Genomic DNA, 14,351 nt, shown 5'->3' with positions numbered 1-14,351 from the left:
CAAAAGTCTTATTCTCAAAACAAATGGATACAATGATGAACGCTCTTTTGCAGGACCATCTTTTTGGCCCCTCCCTAGCACTCTACAATCGACACGTACACGTGTTATATTCAGCTTGCTCTAGGGAGTGATTGATAGATTTTTCTGTTGATATATCAAGTAATGGTTAATGGTGGATCCTCAATTGTTAATTAGTTTGATGAAAAAGATTCATGGCATCATGAGGATACAAACAAATGAAGTGGCACACACACATCTCATGCCAAACATATTGCCGCCTGCTTTATACATTTAATAATGTACAAAGTTTATTTGCCTAATTTAATGTTACATTGAATGTGAAGTGTTGGATGATTATGTTGTCTCATAAGTAAAACAAACAAAATTCCACCAAACTCTATTATAACTTTTATCTATGAATGAGAAGAGAATAATCATCAATCAGCAAGCATGAATGATGCTTTGCTTATTCAGATTTAATTTCTTTTTTATTTTTTGACAAATGGTTTGAATTGGTCAAGCTTTTTGTGTATAAATGTTATCTACGTTCTTGTCTGCATTGTTTTTGTCCAAATCTTATATTGTATCATTGGTGGTTAATTTCTTGTACTTTTCTATCATGCCTCGAAATGATCGACAAGAAAGCAACGTTTATATTTGGCTCTTTTTATATACTCTTCTTTTAATAGTTTTTTCATCGAAATTATCAGATTTATAATTTATATATGATTAACGATATATTTTACATGTTATTTATTTTCATATTCGATGTATTTCACAATGTCACAACATTTTGTGCAAGCATTGGACTTGTATATGTTAATTAATTTGTTTATTGTTTTCTTCCTGTTTTGAAGAAAATGTTAATAGCCATAAGATTGGCTTTAATTTGAAGAAAAAACAAAAATGCATAAAGTTGTTGACTTTTTATTTGGAGCAATACTAGTTTTACAAAAATAAATACAAAGGAGACATACAAAGATAATTATAACCCTTGATTTTTATGATTTTTCTCTTTTTTTCTGTTTTTTTGATTTTTTTCTTCTTGTTGACATCACTTTGTAATATTCTTTGTATGGGTCTGTATAATGATAGCATTTTTATTATTTTTTATTTTTTTTAAAAGACGGCGTTTTAGTACAGTACAATACTGCACAACAAACACGCCCTAGATCTTCTCTATCATATACACCAAATCGTTTTTGTTATATTTTATTTTTCATTCCGCCTATGGCTATAAGCTCACTCTTTGCATTTGCTCTCAATCAAGATACACTCCCTCAACTCATCACTATTCCCTTCACATCCCTCTCTACTCCACCTCCCTTAACCTCCTCCTCCTTTTCTATCTACGTTTTTCTGTTTTCTTCTCCTTCACCGCTTCAGAGAAACACTTTTGCAGAATTTTTTTTTTTTTTGTAGGCTAAAAGAATTCTTTTGAGCAGAAACCACATCGCTTGATTTTTTCTCCTCTCCAATTCTCTTATTCACCCCTGTTTTTATTTAAAAAAAAAAAAATCTCTCATTTTCTCTGTTTCTTGTTTAACCAAAAAAAATAAAAAAAATTGGTTTTGTTATTGTCTCTGTTTTAATTTCATTTGCTTTCTTTCTCTCTATTTTTCAAATTTAAAAAAACAAGTGAAGAAGAAAGGAAAAGGGTTGAAAATGGTCGAATTTGCCGCGAGTATTGCGGGTATTGTGGGTACTGTTCTCGGTGTTGGCAAGTGCTTTACGTACTTGTTCAACCACAAGAGCAACTTAAGAAATCTCGAAACAGAAGTTGGGATGCTGAAGGTTACCAAAAATAAAGTGGATGTTAAGGTTGAAAATGCTAGAAACAATGTGGAAGAGATCTTAGAGACTGTTGAGCAGTGGGTAATTAAAGTGAACTCCATCGTTCCTGAAGCAGAGACGTTGATTGAAGAGAGAGCAAACGTCGGATGTTTCAACTTGAAAGCCCGCTACAAACAGAGCAGGAAAGCATCGAAAAAGGTGAAGGATGTTGCTGAACTCCTGCGGCTACAAGAAGCATTCGGCGATCAGGTTTCCCACCCTATCATTCATGAAGACACAAGGCTTATATTGAATAAAGATTACCTGGCCTTTCAATCACGATCGTCCACTTTGGAGGATGTATTGGAGGCATTAAATGAGGCCGAGGTGGACATTATTGGGGTTCATGGGATGGGTGGCATTGGTAAGACCACCCTGGTCAAAGAAGTTGGAAGGCAGGCGAAGGAAGAAAAGCGATTTGATAAGGTGATTTTTGTAGAGGTAACTGACGCTCCGAACATAAAAGAGATACGAGAAGAAATTGCGAATGACTTAGGTTTGAAATTTGATGATAAGGAGACTGAAACTGGAAGAGTAAATAAGTTATTTGCACGATTGAAGAAGGAGAAGACAATCCTAATAATTTTAGATAATATCTGGGATGAGCTTGATCTGGAGAAACTAGGAATTCCTTTTGGTGAAAATCATAAGGGATGTAAACTATTGTTGACAGCAAGGGATCGAAACGTGTTTCGCAGCATGAGTTCAACCTCAAAATCTTTCTCGATTGACGTTTTGAAGGAAGATGAAGCTTGGAGCTTATTTAGAAAGATGACAGGTAATGACGTCTTTTCCTTGTACATTTTTATTGGTTTGTCACAATTTTTAATACTATGTTCTAGATTTTACTCATTTCAGTGCTCCCCAGATCTATAAAGAAAGTTTTATTCATTTAAATTTTGTAACAGATAAATATAATACTCGCTGTTTTGTTTTACTTGATTGGATTAATTTTTTTTTTTTAAGTAACAATAACATGAAAAATAGTTCAATTTCACCCATGTACTCGTTAAAAAGGATCATCTTGAACACTTCGTAAGCATCAACTGGTTGCCGCAAGCACTTTTTTTTCCAGCACTTAAAAATTTGTATCATTACTCTTTCAATTGTAGAAAAATGGAATGAATGATCATTAAAGAGAAAGTCACAAGATGATCAAAGCTTCGGTGAATATTGTGTCAGTGATTTATACGTGTGGAAAGAGAAATATCATTTAAAAAAATATTTTGAAATTAAGTGATATTTATTTATATATTTAGATATACTAACAATTTTGAACGAGAATTATTTAGAATAGGTGGAGAGAAATAACAATATCACTCAATTTTTTGCACTTTATATAGGTTTTTATAGGAGTGCTTTGGAGAAATAACAGTATATTCCTTTCGTTGAATCTTCTCCTCCAGCCGTTTGAATTTATTCTTTAAAGTTTTAGTATTTATTTGATACTTCAAAATTTTGTTATAAAACAAAGTCTTTAATTGTATATAAATTATAATGCACACTTCGAATCATATAATTATATATATAGCACTTTAAAATATATATAAGAACGCTATTTAGCATAGGTATTTTTGCTTTGATGCAAGTCTTATTGTTGTTAAACCTTAGCCCTTCTGAATCAAATGGCCCTAACTCTGATGAACTTCTATATATAAATATCAACACCAGTTCATGCATCAATATTATATAATCCCATAATAATATATATTTTCATTATTTTGTCCTTTTAGCAGTGTTTTAAAATTATGCGGTCGAAAATATTCTCAAATATTTAACAAACAAAAGATATATTTACTTTTTATATGTCAAACAACAAAATTTCAGAATTGATTTTGTAATATATTCTTAAAGAATTCTAAATTAATCAACATACTTTATACAAATTTATCTTTCTACTAACTTGATTTATAATTCTCATTCCCCTTGTAGGTGGATTTGATATGCGTGAGTTGCAATCTCTGCCGAATGATGTATGCCAAGAATGTGGTGGTTTACCAATTGCCATTGTTACTGTAGCAAAGGCATTAAGGAACAAGAGAGAACTAGCTGACTGGAAGAATGCCTTACAAGAATTGAAAAGTCCTTCCCCAACAGAGTTCAAAGGAGTGCTGAAAGAGGCATATTCAAAGGTAGCATTGAGTTACAATTATTTAGAAGGTGAGGAACTCAAGAAAGTTTTTTTGCTCTGTAGTATAATGACACGTGATGCTTCCATTTCAAAGTTGTTCAAATTCGTTATGGGTTTGAATATACTTGAAGGAAATAAACTTACAATGGAGGGTGCACGACATAGACTACATACACTTCTTTCTAAACTCAAAGAGTCTTGTTTGTTACTTGATTGTTCTTCACGTAATCGATTTTCTATGCATGATGTTGTTCGGGATATTGCTATAACAATTTCATATAAATACTATCATGTACTTACGGAGAGAAATGATGTTGAAGATGAATGGAAAAATGTGGATATACTCAAAAAGTGCACCAAAATCTCCTTAGCTAATGGTGATATGATTAGTAAACATTGGGCTGAAGGTTTAGAATGTCCAGAACTTGAATTTTTCTATGAGGGTAGGGATTACTATTCTTCTTTGGATATGATGAGTGAACATTCCAATATGATTAGTGATCTTTGGCATCAAGGTTTAGAATTTCAACCATTCTCTGTGAGTAAGGAGTGCTTTTCTTTCAAATTTCCTGAGAAATTTTTCTCAAGGTTGGAAAAGCTCAAAGTTTTAAGTTTGAAATTTCTTCCGTCACCAATTATTCTTCCAATAGGCCTTCAAACATTGTGCTTGGATGGGAGCAAAATTGAAGAAGTTGCTATTATAGGGGAGTTGAAGAAACTAAAGATCCTTAGCTTGAGAGATTGTTACACTATTGAGCAGTTGCCTGGAGAAATAAGTCAACTAACTCAACTAAGGTTGTTAGATTTAAGCTATTGTATATATCTTCGAGTTATCACACCAAATGTCATATCAAGCTTAGTCCTATTGGAAGAATTATACATGATAAAATGCCCTGTTCTATGGGAGGTCGGAGGACACAATGTTAAAAGAAGTAATGCTAGTCTTGAGGAGTTGCTTCATTTGTCTTGTCTCACCGCTCTAGAAATAGATATTAAAGATGAGAAGATTTTGCCTAAACGCTTTTTCTCAAAAAAGTTGGAACGATACAATATATCAGTCGGAAATGAGTTTTATAGTAGTGGTAGAGAATACCCTCGATGTGGTTCAATAGTTTGTGAGGACTTCGAGTTTATTCAAAACGAGGGTTCAAGAATAATCAAAATGGAGCTTAATTCTTCCATTTGCTTGGAGGAACTGCAAGGGATCAAGAATGTTGAATCCTTATGTTTAGATAAATTGCAGAATGTCAAGAATGGTCTTCAAGAATTAGACAATGGTGGTTTTTCACAATTGAAACATCTCCATGTCCAAAATATTCCCAACTTCTTGTGTCTAGTTGACTCAACAAAATGCGCAACTGCCTTCCCCCTCTTGGAGTCACTAATTCTTTTCAATATGATTAATTTGGAAAAGATATGTAAGATTCAACCAACAACAGAGTCCTTCTGCAATTTAAAATTCATAGAAGTGAAAGGTTGTCATGAATTGACAATTCTCTTCTCTTTTTCCACTGCCAAAAGTCTTCCACAACTTCTAAGACTTACAGTGGAAGATTGCAAGAATTTAACTAAGATTTTTGCTATTGAAAGAGAAGATAATGTCAACAATGACAGCGATCAGATTGAGTTCTTTCAATTACACTTCCTAAGTCTGATAAATCTTCCGAGGCTTGCAAGCTTCTGCTCGGGAATGACGACAACATCAACATCACAATCAAGACATACTGGAATAGAAGCAACTCCTAAGTTTGTCTTTTCATGGGTAACATTTTTAAAACTTGATCACCTACCAGAACTTACAACTTTTTGCCTTGGAAGACATACTTCGGAATGGCCGATGTTAGAGGAGTTACAGGTACATAACTGTGAAAAAGTAAAGATATTCACTTCAGAATGTGGTAGCTCCGATGAAAACAACACCGCGGCCCAATTTGATAATTCAGAGCCAGCCCTCTTCTTGATTGAAAAGGTGAGTATCTATTTTCTTTAGTTAATGAAAAAGAGAATAAACAAAATAGAATCATTAATAAATTTAGATATACTTTTTATTTTCCTTAACAAAATCTAGATATAAGAAAAAATCAAATTTGCAGCTTGATTTTGACAAATTTATTATGGAAAATTAGATCATCCAATATAAGTACGAGACATGATCAAAATGTTTAATATTATAAATTATTACCTTCTGTTTTTTTTTTCACCGCCCCTCCACCAACTCCATCCTACCCTTTTTAAAACCTAATAATTTGGGCACAAATAAAATTCTCCTCCAAAGTTAATATGCTAGGATTCTTTACCGAACTTTTGTGTTTCTTGTTAAAAATATAAACTATTGGGATATTGTGTTTAACTCCAACTTCTTGTTGTCTATTGCTATGCAGATCAACCCTAATTTGAAGGAATTGATAGTGGATGGCATGATTCCACTTGGCATCCTTCAAAGATTTAACAACCTAGAAAAGCTCAAACTAGAGGGGGATTCAGACGAAGTATTATGGTCATGTGAAGAAGAAGAGAAACATATTGAACTGCCAATACAGATAAAAAATTTAGAGCTGGATGGTCTTCATCATCTGAAGTACTTGTGGAAAGAAGACTGCAAGCTGGATCCTGTTCTTCTTTTTCAAAATCTTACCCATATGACAGTAACCTATTGCAATGGAATATTGATGAACTTAATAACAACTTCAGTTGCCAGAAGTTTGCTGCAATTGAGGGAAATGACAATCAGCAGATGCGATTTGATGATAGAAGTAATAGAAGATGAGAGAGATGCAACAAATGATGAGAGAAATGTAGCAAAAGATGAGATTGATTTCCCCAAATTGAAGTTGTTGTCACTTGCTTTTTTAGAAAATCTCGTGTGCTTCTACTCTGGGAATTACATTTTAAAATTCCTATCTTTAGAAGAATTATACGTGGATAGATGTCCCAAAATGAAGACTTTCTCTCAAGGGGTCTTGAGCGCACCAAAGTTACAGAAGGTAGTAGAGGAAGATTCGTTGCAGTCCTACTGGGAGGGTGATCTTAATTCAACTATACAACAATTATACAAAAAACAGGTATGTATTTATTTACTTAAGAAAATTACTTTCCTTTTATTTTTTAATAAATATAACTGTTTAGATACCATTAGCAAAAAAAAAAAAAAAAAAATTACATCTTTTAAAATCTAGGTAATTTTTTTTTTCCCCTAAAGAGTCACTTTAAAGTTTCATAAGTAAATTTACATTTTATAGTTTCATAATGATAAGAAATAGTAAAATAATTAAAAAGGTCAAAAAAAGAAAAAAGAATGTTAAACTAGTACATTAAATATCAAAAATACGTTTATAATATTCCATTCATTATTTAGTAAGTGGGTGAGGCTTGGCAGTAGTTTATTGCACAATATAGGCCCAAATTGGGGTATACAATGGGCTCATGCTTAGCCCATATATGTAGGCTTGTGAACCCAGTAGGTCAGCATGTGTCAGGCCTTGGTCCAGATGGGCCCAAGGTGCATGTAGACAACCATCACTATCTCCGCCACCTTTGTCATAACTTCCATGCACAGAGGACCAGGATTTGATTTCCAAGCCTATAAATAGGACTTCTATTTATGTGAATGGTTAAAGTAGATTATTAATTGAATGAACATCGTTTTCATGCATTTTTGCTTTTAAATTATTTATTTACTTTTCCCCTTATCTATCAATTTCTCTGTTAATCATTCTATCTTGTCTATTTCAAAAAAATCATTCATAGATAGAACAATAGGCCTCATTTAAGCAGTGTGGAAGTGAAGAATTCTGTCAGTTCCACAATTATTCAATATGAATTCTCCCATTCTGAATGATAAAATAGATTCATAATGATAAAAAAACAATATGCCACTTTTGGTACCAAATTTTTTTTTTTTCTAATGGCTGAATTAGTGGACAAGTTATTACTATGTAGGTATTATTACTTAAACCAACCCAACCCCGAGGCTTGCCAAACTCATAAAACCACTTAGGTACTTATAATGATGCAAAACCCCCTGTTATATAAAGTTAACAGATTCCCATTACATTTGTAACTAAGGCTGACCTAGCAAATAACAACGAACTATCTGTTAATAGGAACATCAATTTTAACATGATTTATATTATTTTATTTTCAGCCTCACTATGATCTGAATGTGTTGACATTAATTGGAAAGGACAAAAAGCAAATACGTCGAGGCCAAATTCTAGATGAACCAAAGGTTGATGATGTGGAAGCTCTTGTGATCGCTATAGACAAATCAACAAGCATTCCAGTTGAAATCCTTGAGATGTTTCACAAGCTTGAAAACCTTAAACTAGAAGTAAGCTCATACAAAGAGTTGTTCTCATGTGCAGATGACAATAAACGTGCTGGGGCATTCACACAGTTAAAAATTCTGGAAGTCTTTTATTGTCACAATTTGACCACTCTAGTGCCATCTTCTACATCTTTTGATAATTTAAAAACTCTGAAGGTACAATATTGTAATGGATTGAGGAGCTTACTAACATCATCAGCAGCAAAAAGTCTGGTGCGACTCAAAGAAATAACAATAGAACGATGTGAAAAGCTTACAGAAATAGTAGCAAATGGGGAAGATATAGAAAAAGATGTAGTTTTCAGGAAACTAGAGAGTTTGTCACTTGATTGTTTAGAAAATCTTACAAGTTTCTGCTATGAGAATCACACCTTTAAATTCCCATCTTTGAACAAATTAATTGTGCATAATTGCCCCAAGATGGAGACTTTCTCTGGAGGAGTTTTAAGCACACCGAAGTTGCAAAAAGTAGAAACGAATGAGTGTGATTTTGTTGGGTGCTGGGATTATGATCTCAATACAACCATAAAACAATTACAAAAAAAGGTACGTAATTATTTACTTAAAAGTCTATGTTTTTGTTGATTGATCACCTTCTCATCTAATCACTATAATTTTAATGGTTGTCGACTGAATACTTGTCAATCCCCATGGCTTCGTCTTTAATTTTTTTTAAACTAAATTAATGATCTTAATATATATATTTATTTAATTGAATACTAAAATTGATATCTTTAGTTAATCAAACAAACATTTTCCGCTTTTACTTGTAATACTAAAATTAATATCTTTACTTAAACACATATTTATCATTTATTTTAATCGTCTCGAAGAACTTATTTTAAAGATATTAGTTGTTAGTTTTTCATTGTAATTTTGTATTAAAAATCTTTATTTAAAATAAAAATGTGTATTTTATTAATATTTTAAATTATTCATTGTGGTCTCACATGTTATGACCCTAATTTAAATTTCCCAGTACTTAGATAATTAAACCATTCCATAAGCTTACATAAGATGTCAGCTAGATCCAATTAATAGGAGAGGCCCATGTAACAGAGAGAAGTTGACAAAGGAAAAGGCTTCACTCTCTCGGCCCACTTATAGCTATTGAACCACAATACTCTTATGATTACAGAATTGTTTTGCTTTTATCTTTCCTACTTTAATTGTTTTTACATCACTTATGTTTCCATCATTTCATCATTTGAGGTTGAATGGTGGAAACAATCTTTTTACTTCTTAATTTATATACATTAAAAGAATATTATTGAAATAACAATTTTGAATGCAGGTCGTTTTCCCCGATACGAAGGTCTCAAAATGGAGTTCAACGTTATGGGACATTCAATGTCCGACATCAACGTCTTCCTCGTATCATAATATAACACACTTGATTTTGGTGAGTTTTGAGAAACTGATATATATATTTCCATCTTCTCTAGTAAAAAGCTTTGAACAACTTCAACAACTTGAGATAAGATGGTGTCGGGTTTTAAAGGAGATTGTTACGATAGAAGAAGTTGAAACAACTTCTACGTTTGTCTTTCCACGAGTAACCACTTTAAAACTTGAAAACTTACCAGAACTTACATCTTTCTATCCTGGAAAACATACATCGGAGTGGCCCGTTCTAAAAATTTTGGCGGTACATGAATGTGAAAAAGTGAAGACTTTCACTTCAGAACATCTGAGCTTCCATGAGGACAGTGAAGAAGCCCACTCTCTCTTGTTAGTGGAAAAGATACGAGTTTCTTTGTACTTTCTTTAATGAATTAGAAAATTGAAAACATCATTATAATACATAAATTGGATCTCTTTGATTATATGACTAATTAATATCTCTTTTTTCTTTGAAAATTAAATTGGAACTTCTCAAGAGTTAATTAATGAGGAAGGTAGCTTTGAAAATTTTGTTATCATATTTCATGGAGATCTTGCGATGTGTCTCCATTGTTCAACTCAACTTTGGGTTGTTGAGATGATCTCCCCAAATAACAATTAGTTTTTAAGTGATGTTTTTATCCTTAGAATTTTGGGGATGGGCAGTTTTCACCCGACTCGAGAAACGATAATTTACACATTTAGGCCCAGTTATTGAGGCAAGCCCAATCTGACCCGATTCTCTTGGGCTAAAGATCGATCTCCTCTTTTGTATTAGGCTTGGGCCCGAAATTTAATCGGGACTTATAGGTTTAACCCTATTTATAAACTAGGTTTTTAAAATGATTTCTAGGTATTATTTAAACTCTGAAAGAATTAGATGGTGTTTAAATAACACCTCTCAAAATTCTATAAATCTTTAAGCCCAACACATTGATAAATTTCATAAATTATTTGGGAAGTAATTTTTAGGCCCATTATTTTTGTCTTTAACCGGCATGCTCAAGTTTAAGTGGGGATATAATTGTAATTAAAAAAATATTCTTCATCTTCTTCCATATTTTTAGTTATAAAAAAATTAAAAAGTAAAATTAAATCATCATGAATTAATAATAAAAACACGTGATGAAATCAATCAATATTATTATCATACAATTATGAATTAATTTGTTTACAGAATCAAAACCTCAAAACTCTTACAATTAAGTAATCACTTTTAAATCCATCTTGACAAAAGATATGTTTATTTAATATGTAATTCAATGTAAATATTTATTTTCAAAAATTAGGTATGCAAAAAAAAAAAAAAATTATAAATTATACTTGATCAATTGTTTTAAAAAAGTATAGTTTTTGGATCCATTGTTAAAATTACTTGAAAAATCTCATTGGAAGATCAAAAATTCATACATTAGTTTCTCTTCAGCCTGTTTTTCTTGACCCATCAATTCAACCTTTTTTTTCTACGATATTTTTAAAAATAGAAAAAAGTTACTGGATGTTGGGTAAAATCATTAAAAGCTATTTTGTCTCCAACTTGATTTTATTTGATTAATCTGTAGATCAATCCCAATTTGGAGGCATTGAGACTGAGCAAAGTAGACGACATGATGACATGGCAAGGCCAATTTTCAGAAAACTTCTTTTGCAAACTTAAACATCTTGAGATCATATTCGGATGCTATGAACAAGCAAATGTGCCAGTTGGAATCCTTCAGAGATTTAAGAATTTGGAAATGCTCAAACTAGGTTGGATTAAAAGCAAAGAGATATTCTTATATGGAGAGGATGAGAAAACTATCGGGATGCCCACTCACATAAAAGGTTTAAAGCTGTTTTGTTGTTCTTATTTGGAGTACCTATGGAAACAAGACTCCAAAGTCGCCTCTATTCTTCAAAATCTTGAAGTTCTTGAAGTTTACAAGTGTTCGAGCTTGATCAATGTAGTGCTATCATCAGCATCTTTCCAAAATCTTAAAGTTCTCACTGTAGTGGATTGTGATAGAATGGTAAACTTAATAACATCTTCTGCAGCAAAAAGTCTTACATGCTTTTGCACTGGGAAATACACTTTCAAATTCCCAACTTTGGAAGATTTAATTGTGGAAGATTGCCCCAACATGAAGACTTTATGTGAAGGAGTCTTAAGCACACCAAGATTACAAACGGTATGGGAAGACAAGTGCTTGAGTATTGAAAGTTGTTTGGAGGGTCAACTTAATACAATCATACAACAATTACACAGAAACGTGGTAAGTCCTCATTTATTTATTTTATTTTTATTTTTTTATTTTTGGTTTTTATGTAATTGTTGTTGCTAGATATATAATTAAGTTGGCTCATAGAAATCCCTCTAGCGAAATTCAAATTAGAATTTTTATATTTTAAAAGATATATATAAATGAAAAAAAGTCAAATTCACGTATCATATATAAATACACATTGCATAAAAAATGAATACATTGGGCTTTCACTATCTAAAAATGTTCAAGGGTCATTCAAGATTATCTATGAAAAAATTAAGAACACTAAACAGAAAAAGAATAGTAATTTCCAATTTGTAATGAAATATAAATAAAATAACAACTAAGATTATTATGTGGAGAAAGTATATGAATGAAAAATTTAGTTATTGAGAAACAATCAGCTTTTAGTCTGAAATTTTGAATCTTGGCAACGGATAAGTTTTTCATGACAAATTTAAATTAACCTTTTTTCTAGAAACAAATATTAGTGCTTTGAAATTTTATTTAATAAGAAATGCATAAAGGATAGAAGTTTAAAAAGGAAAAGATAAACATTTAATTGGATTAAATGGAGTAAATATTCCATTACATGACATATTAAACTGGAACCTTAATTAGTTATCAAGGGAAAACTTATTGAAAGTAGTAAATATCAATGTACTTATTAAAGTTTAATTAATTGGTTCTTAATTCAATGAGAAGCCTTAGCTGCTTGCCCCTGCAGCCGTGAGCCTCCAGCATGCAAACCAAAAGGGTTAATCATGCAGAAAACCCATGGACCTGAAAACCCAAAGCGTGACAACAGTTTTTCTTCTAAAAATAAATATAATTATTACTCGCATGTTTCCTGCTAAACATATATAGTATTGTGTGATATTGGTTATGGGAAACATTAATTTTAACATGCTTTATATGATTGATCTTCAGGTTCATTCCAAGTGGAAATTTGCTTCTTTTGCAAGCGATGACGGGGAAAGTGAAAGCCATGACCTGAAAAGTGAGGGCCACGACTTGGAAAGTGAAACCTCCAATTGAAATCTTGAAAAACTTACACTAAAAGTGAGTTCTTATCAAGAGATTTTCTCCTGTGGATTTTATCACAAATAATAATTCTAGAAGTGTATATGTGTTGCAAGTAGACTACTCTAGTGCCATCTTCAACATCTTTTGAGCACTTGACAACTTTGGAAGTATGACAATGTGATGGATTAAGAAACCTACTTTCATTCGCAAACGTCAAAAGTTTGGTACGTATTAATTTATCCCATCATAAAACGTCCTCACCAAATAAATGTTTACTTTTTTTCCTTGATTTTCCTTTTAATTGATAAATTATATCAATTTAATTTTCAAAGAAACATTTTCTATAGTTTTTGCATTTATTGAATGTGTTGTAATTTGTTAATATTACAAAATGTTCAGAGTTGTGAGCAAGATTCTGTCAAACTCCAATGTAACCTGTGGAATAAGGACTCTTTGTATGCGGTTTGTGGGGCATTGCAGTCCATGTTCCTTGTGTTCAATTTAGACAATGAGAAGGTTCTTTGTTTTCATCTTCATTTTTGTTCTGCTTTTATCTTTCCTTTAATTTGAGATTTCTACTTTGAAAGTATTTCAACACTAAAGTGTTTCTATTTATTTGATTATCTGAGGTTGAATGTGTTGGGTGTCTCACCCATTTTTTTTTTTTTTTTTTTTTTTTTTTTTTTGGTGTTACAATGGCCAATGGGCTAAGATGTGATTCTTTTGAATTGTAAGAAGAAATAAGAGTTAGTTTTTGTGCAGGAGAGAAACGAAAAGGGAAAACTAGTGAGAAACAGGAGACACATGCAACGCAGGGGAGGGAGAAAGTAATGAAAACAGTTTTTTCTGGCATTTATCCAACGATGAATCTTGCTTCATTTTGGCTCAAATTTCATAACATTATTGTCGATGATAAGATCTTCACATGCAACAATCAGTTTCTCGATAGTCCTCTTCAATGTGGTGTTTAGGTGAGATCGCCCATTTTGTCTCTATCTTGTTAGGATGATGATTTGTAATGTTGTTATAGCCCCTAGTTTTATCTAGAGAATAAATCATTGTACGCATTATTTAATATAGTAGAAGTTGAAATCGGACTACGGTCTCGTGGTTTTTCCCATTTGGGTTTTCCACGTAAAATTCAGTGTCTCGTTTGTGATTGATTGATCCTGTATTTTGCTGGTGTTTTGATTTAAATTATTAGACTAAGTTTGTGAACGCATTTAAATCACACAAAGACGGAAAAATTATTTGCTTCGGTTTTGTAGATTGTTCACTGCAGCCGATCCGGTTTTTGACCCAGGAAATGTTCGACAATTCCTTGCCATTTGCTAGTTGTTGGATTCATTACTCAAGTATGAATTATGTGACTATGGATGTTAATTGATTACTGTATGTTTCACACATT

The 14,351-nt window shown here is 32.1% G+C and overlaps 1 protein-coding gene and 1 long non-coding RNA gene across 2 annotated transcripts; both read left to right on the top strand.

Annotated features, from left to right (window-relative positions):
• Positions 1-1,665: 1,665 nt before the first annotated feature.
• LOC116131977 (disease resistance protein At4g27190-like) lies at positions 1,666-10,062 on the top strand. The gene is made up of 5 exons (XM_031417665.1): positions 1,666-2,611; positions 3,766-5,933; positions 6,346-7,026; positions 8,109-8,837; positions 9,586-10,062. Exons 1-5 carry the CDS (start codon positions 1,666-1,668, stop codon positions 10,060-10,062), a joined length of 5,001 nt encoding a protein of 1,666 aa, XP_031273525.1.
• Positions 10,063-11,717: 1,655 nt separating this feature from the next.
• LOC116131993 lies at positions 11,718-14,351 on the top strand. The gene is made up of 5 exons (XR_004128343.1): positions 11,718-11,926; positions 12,848-12,983; positions 13,060-13,167; positions 13,343-13,459; positions 13,706-14,351. It is a non-coding gene; the product is annotated as an uncharacterized LOC116131993 (long non-coding RNA).

This window comes from Pistacia vera, unplaced genomic scaffold, assembly GCF_008641045.1.
Source record: "Pistacia vera cultivar Batoury unplaced genomic scaffold, PisVer_v2 Contig1070, whole genome shotgun sequence".
NCBI lineage: Eukaryota > Viridiplantae > Streptophyta > Magnoliopsida > Sapindales > Anacardiaceae > Pistacia > Pistacia vera.
Note: the sequence above shows the minus strand (reverse complement) of the source record. Positions and strands in the feature narration are given on the sequence as shown.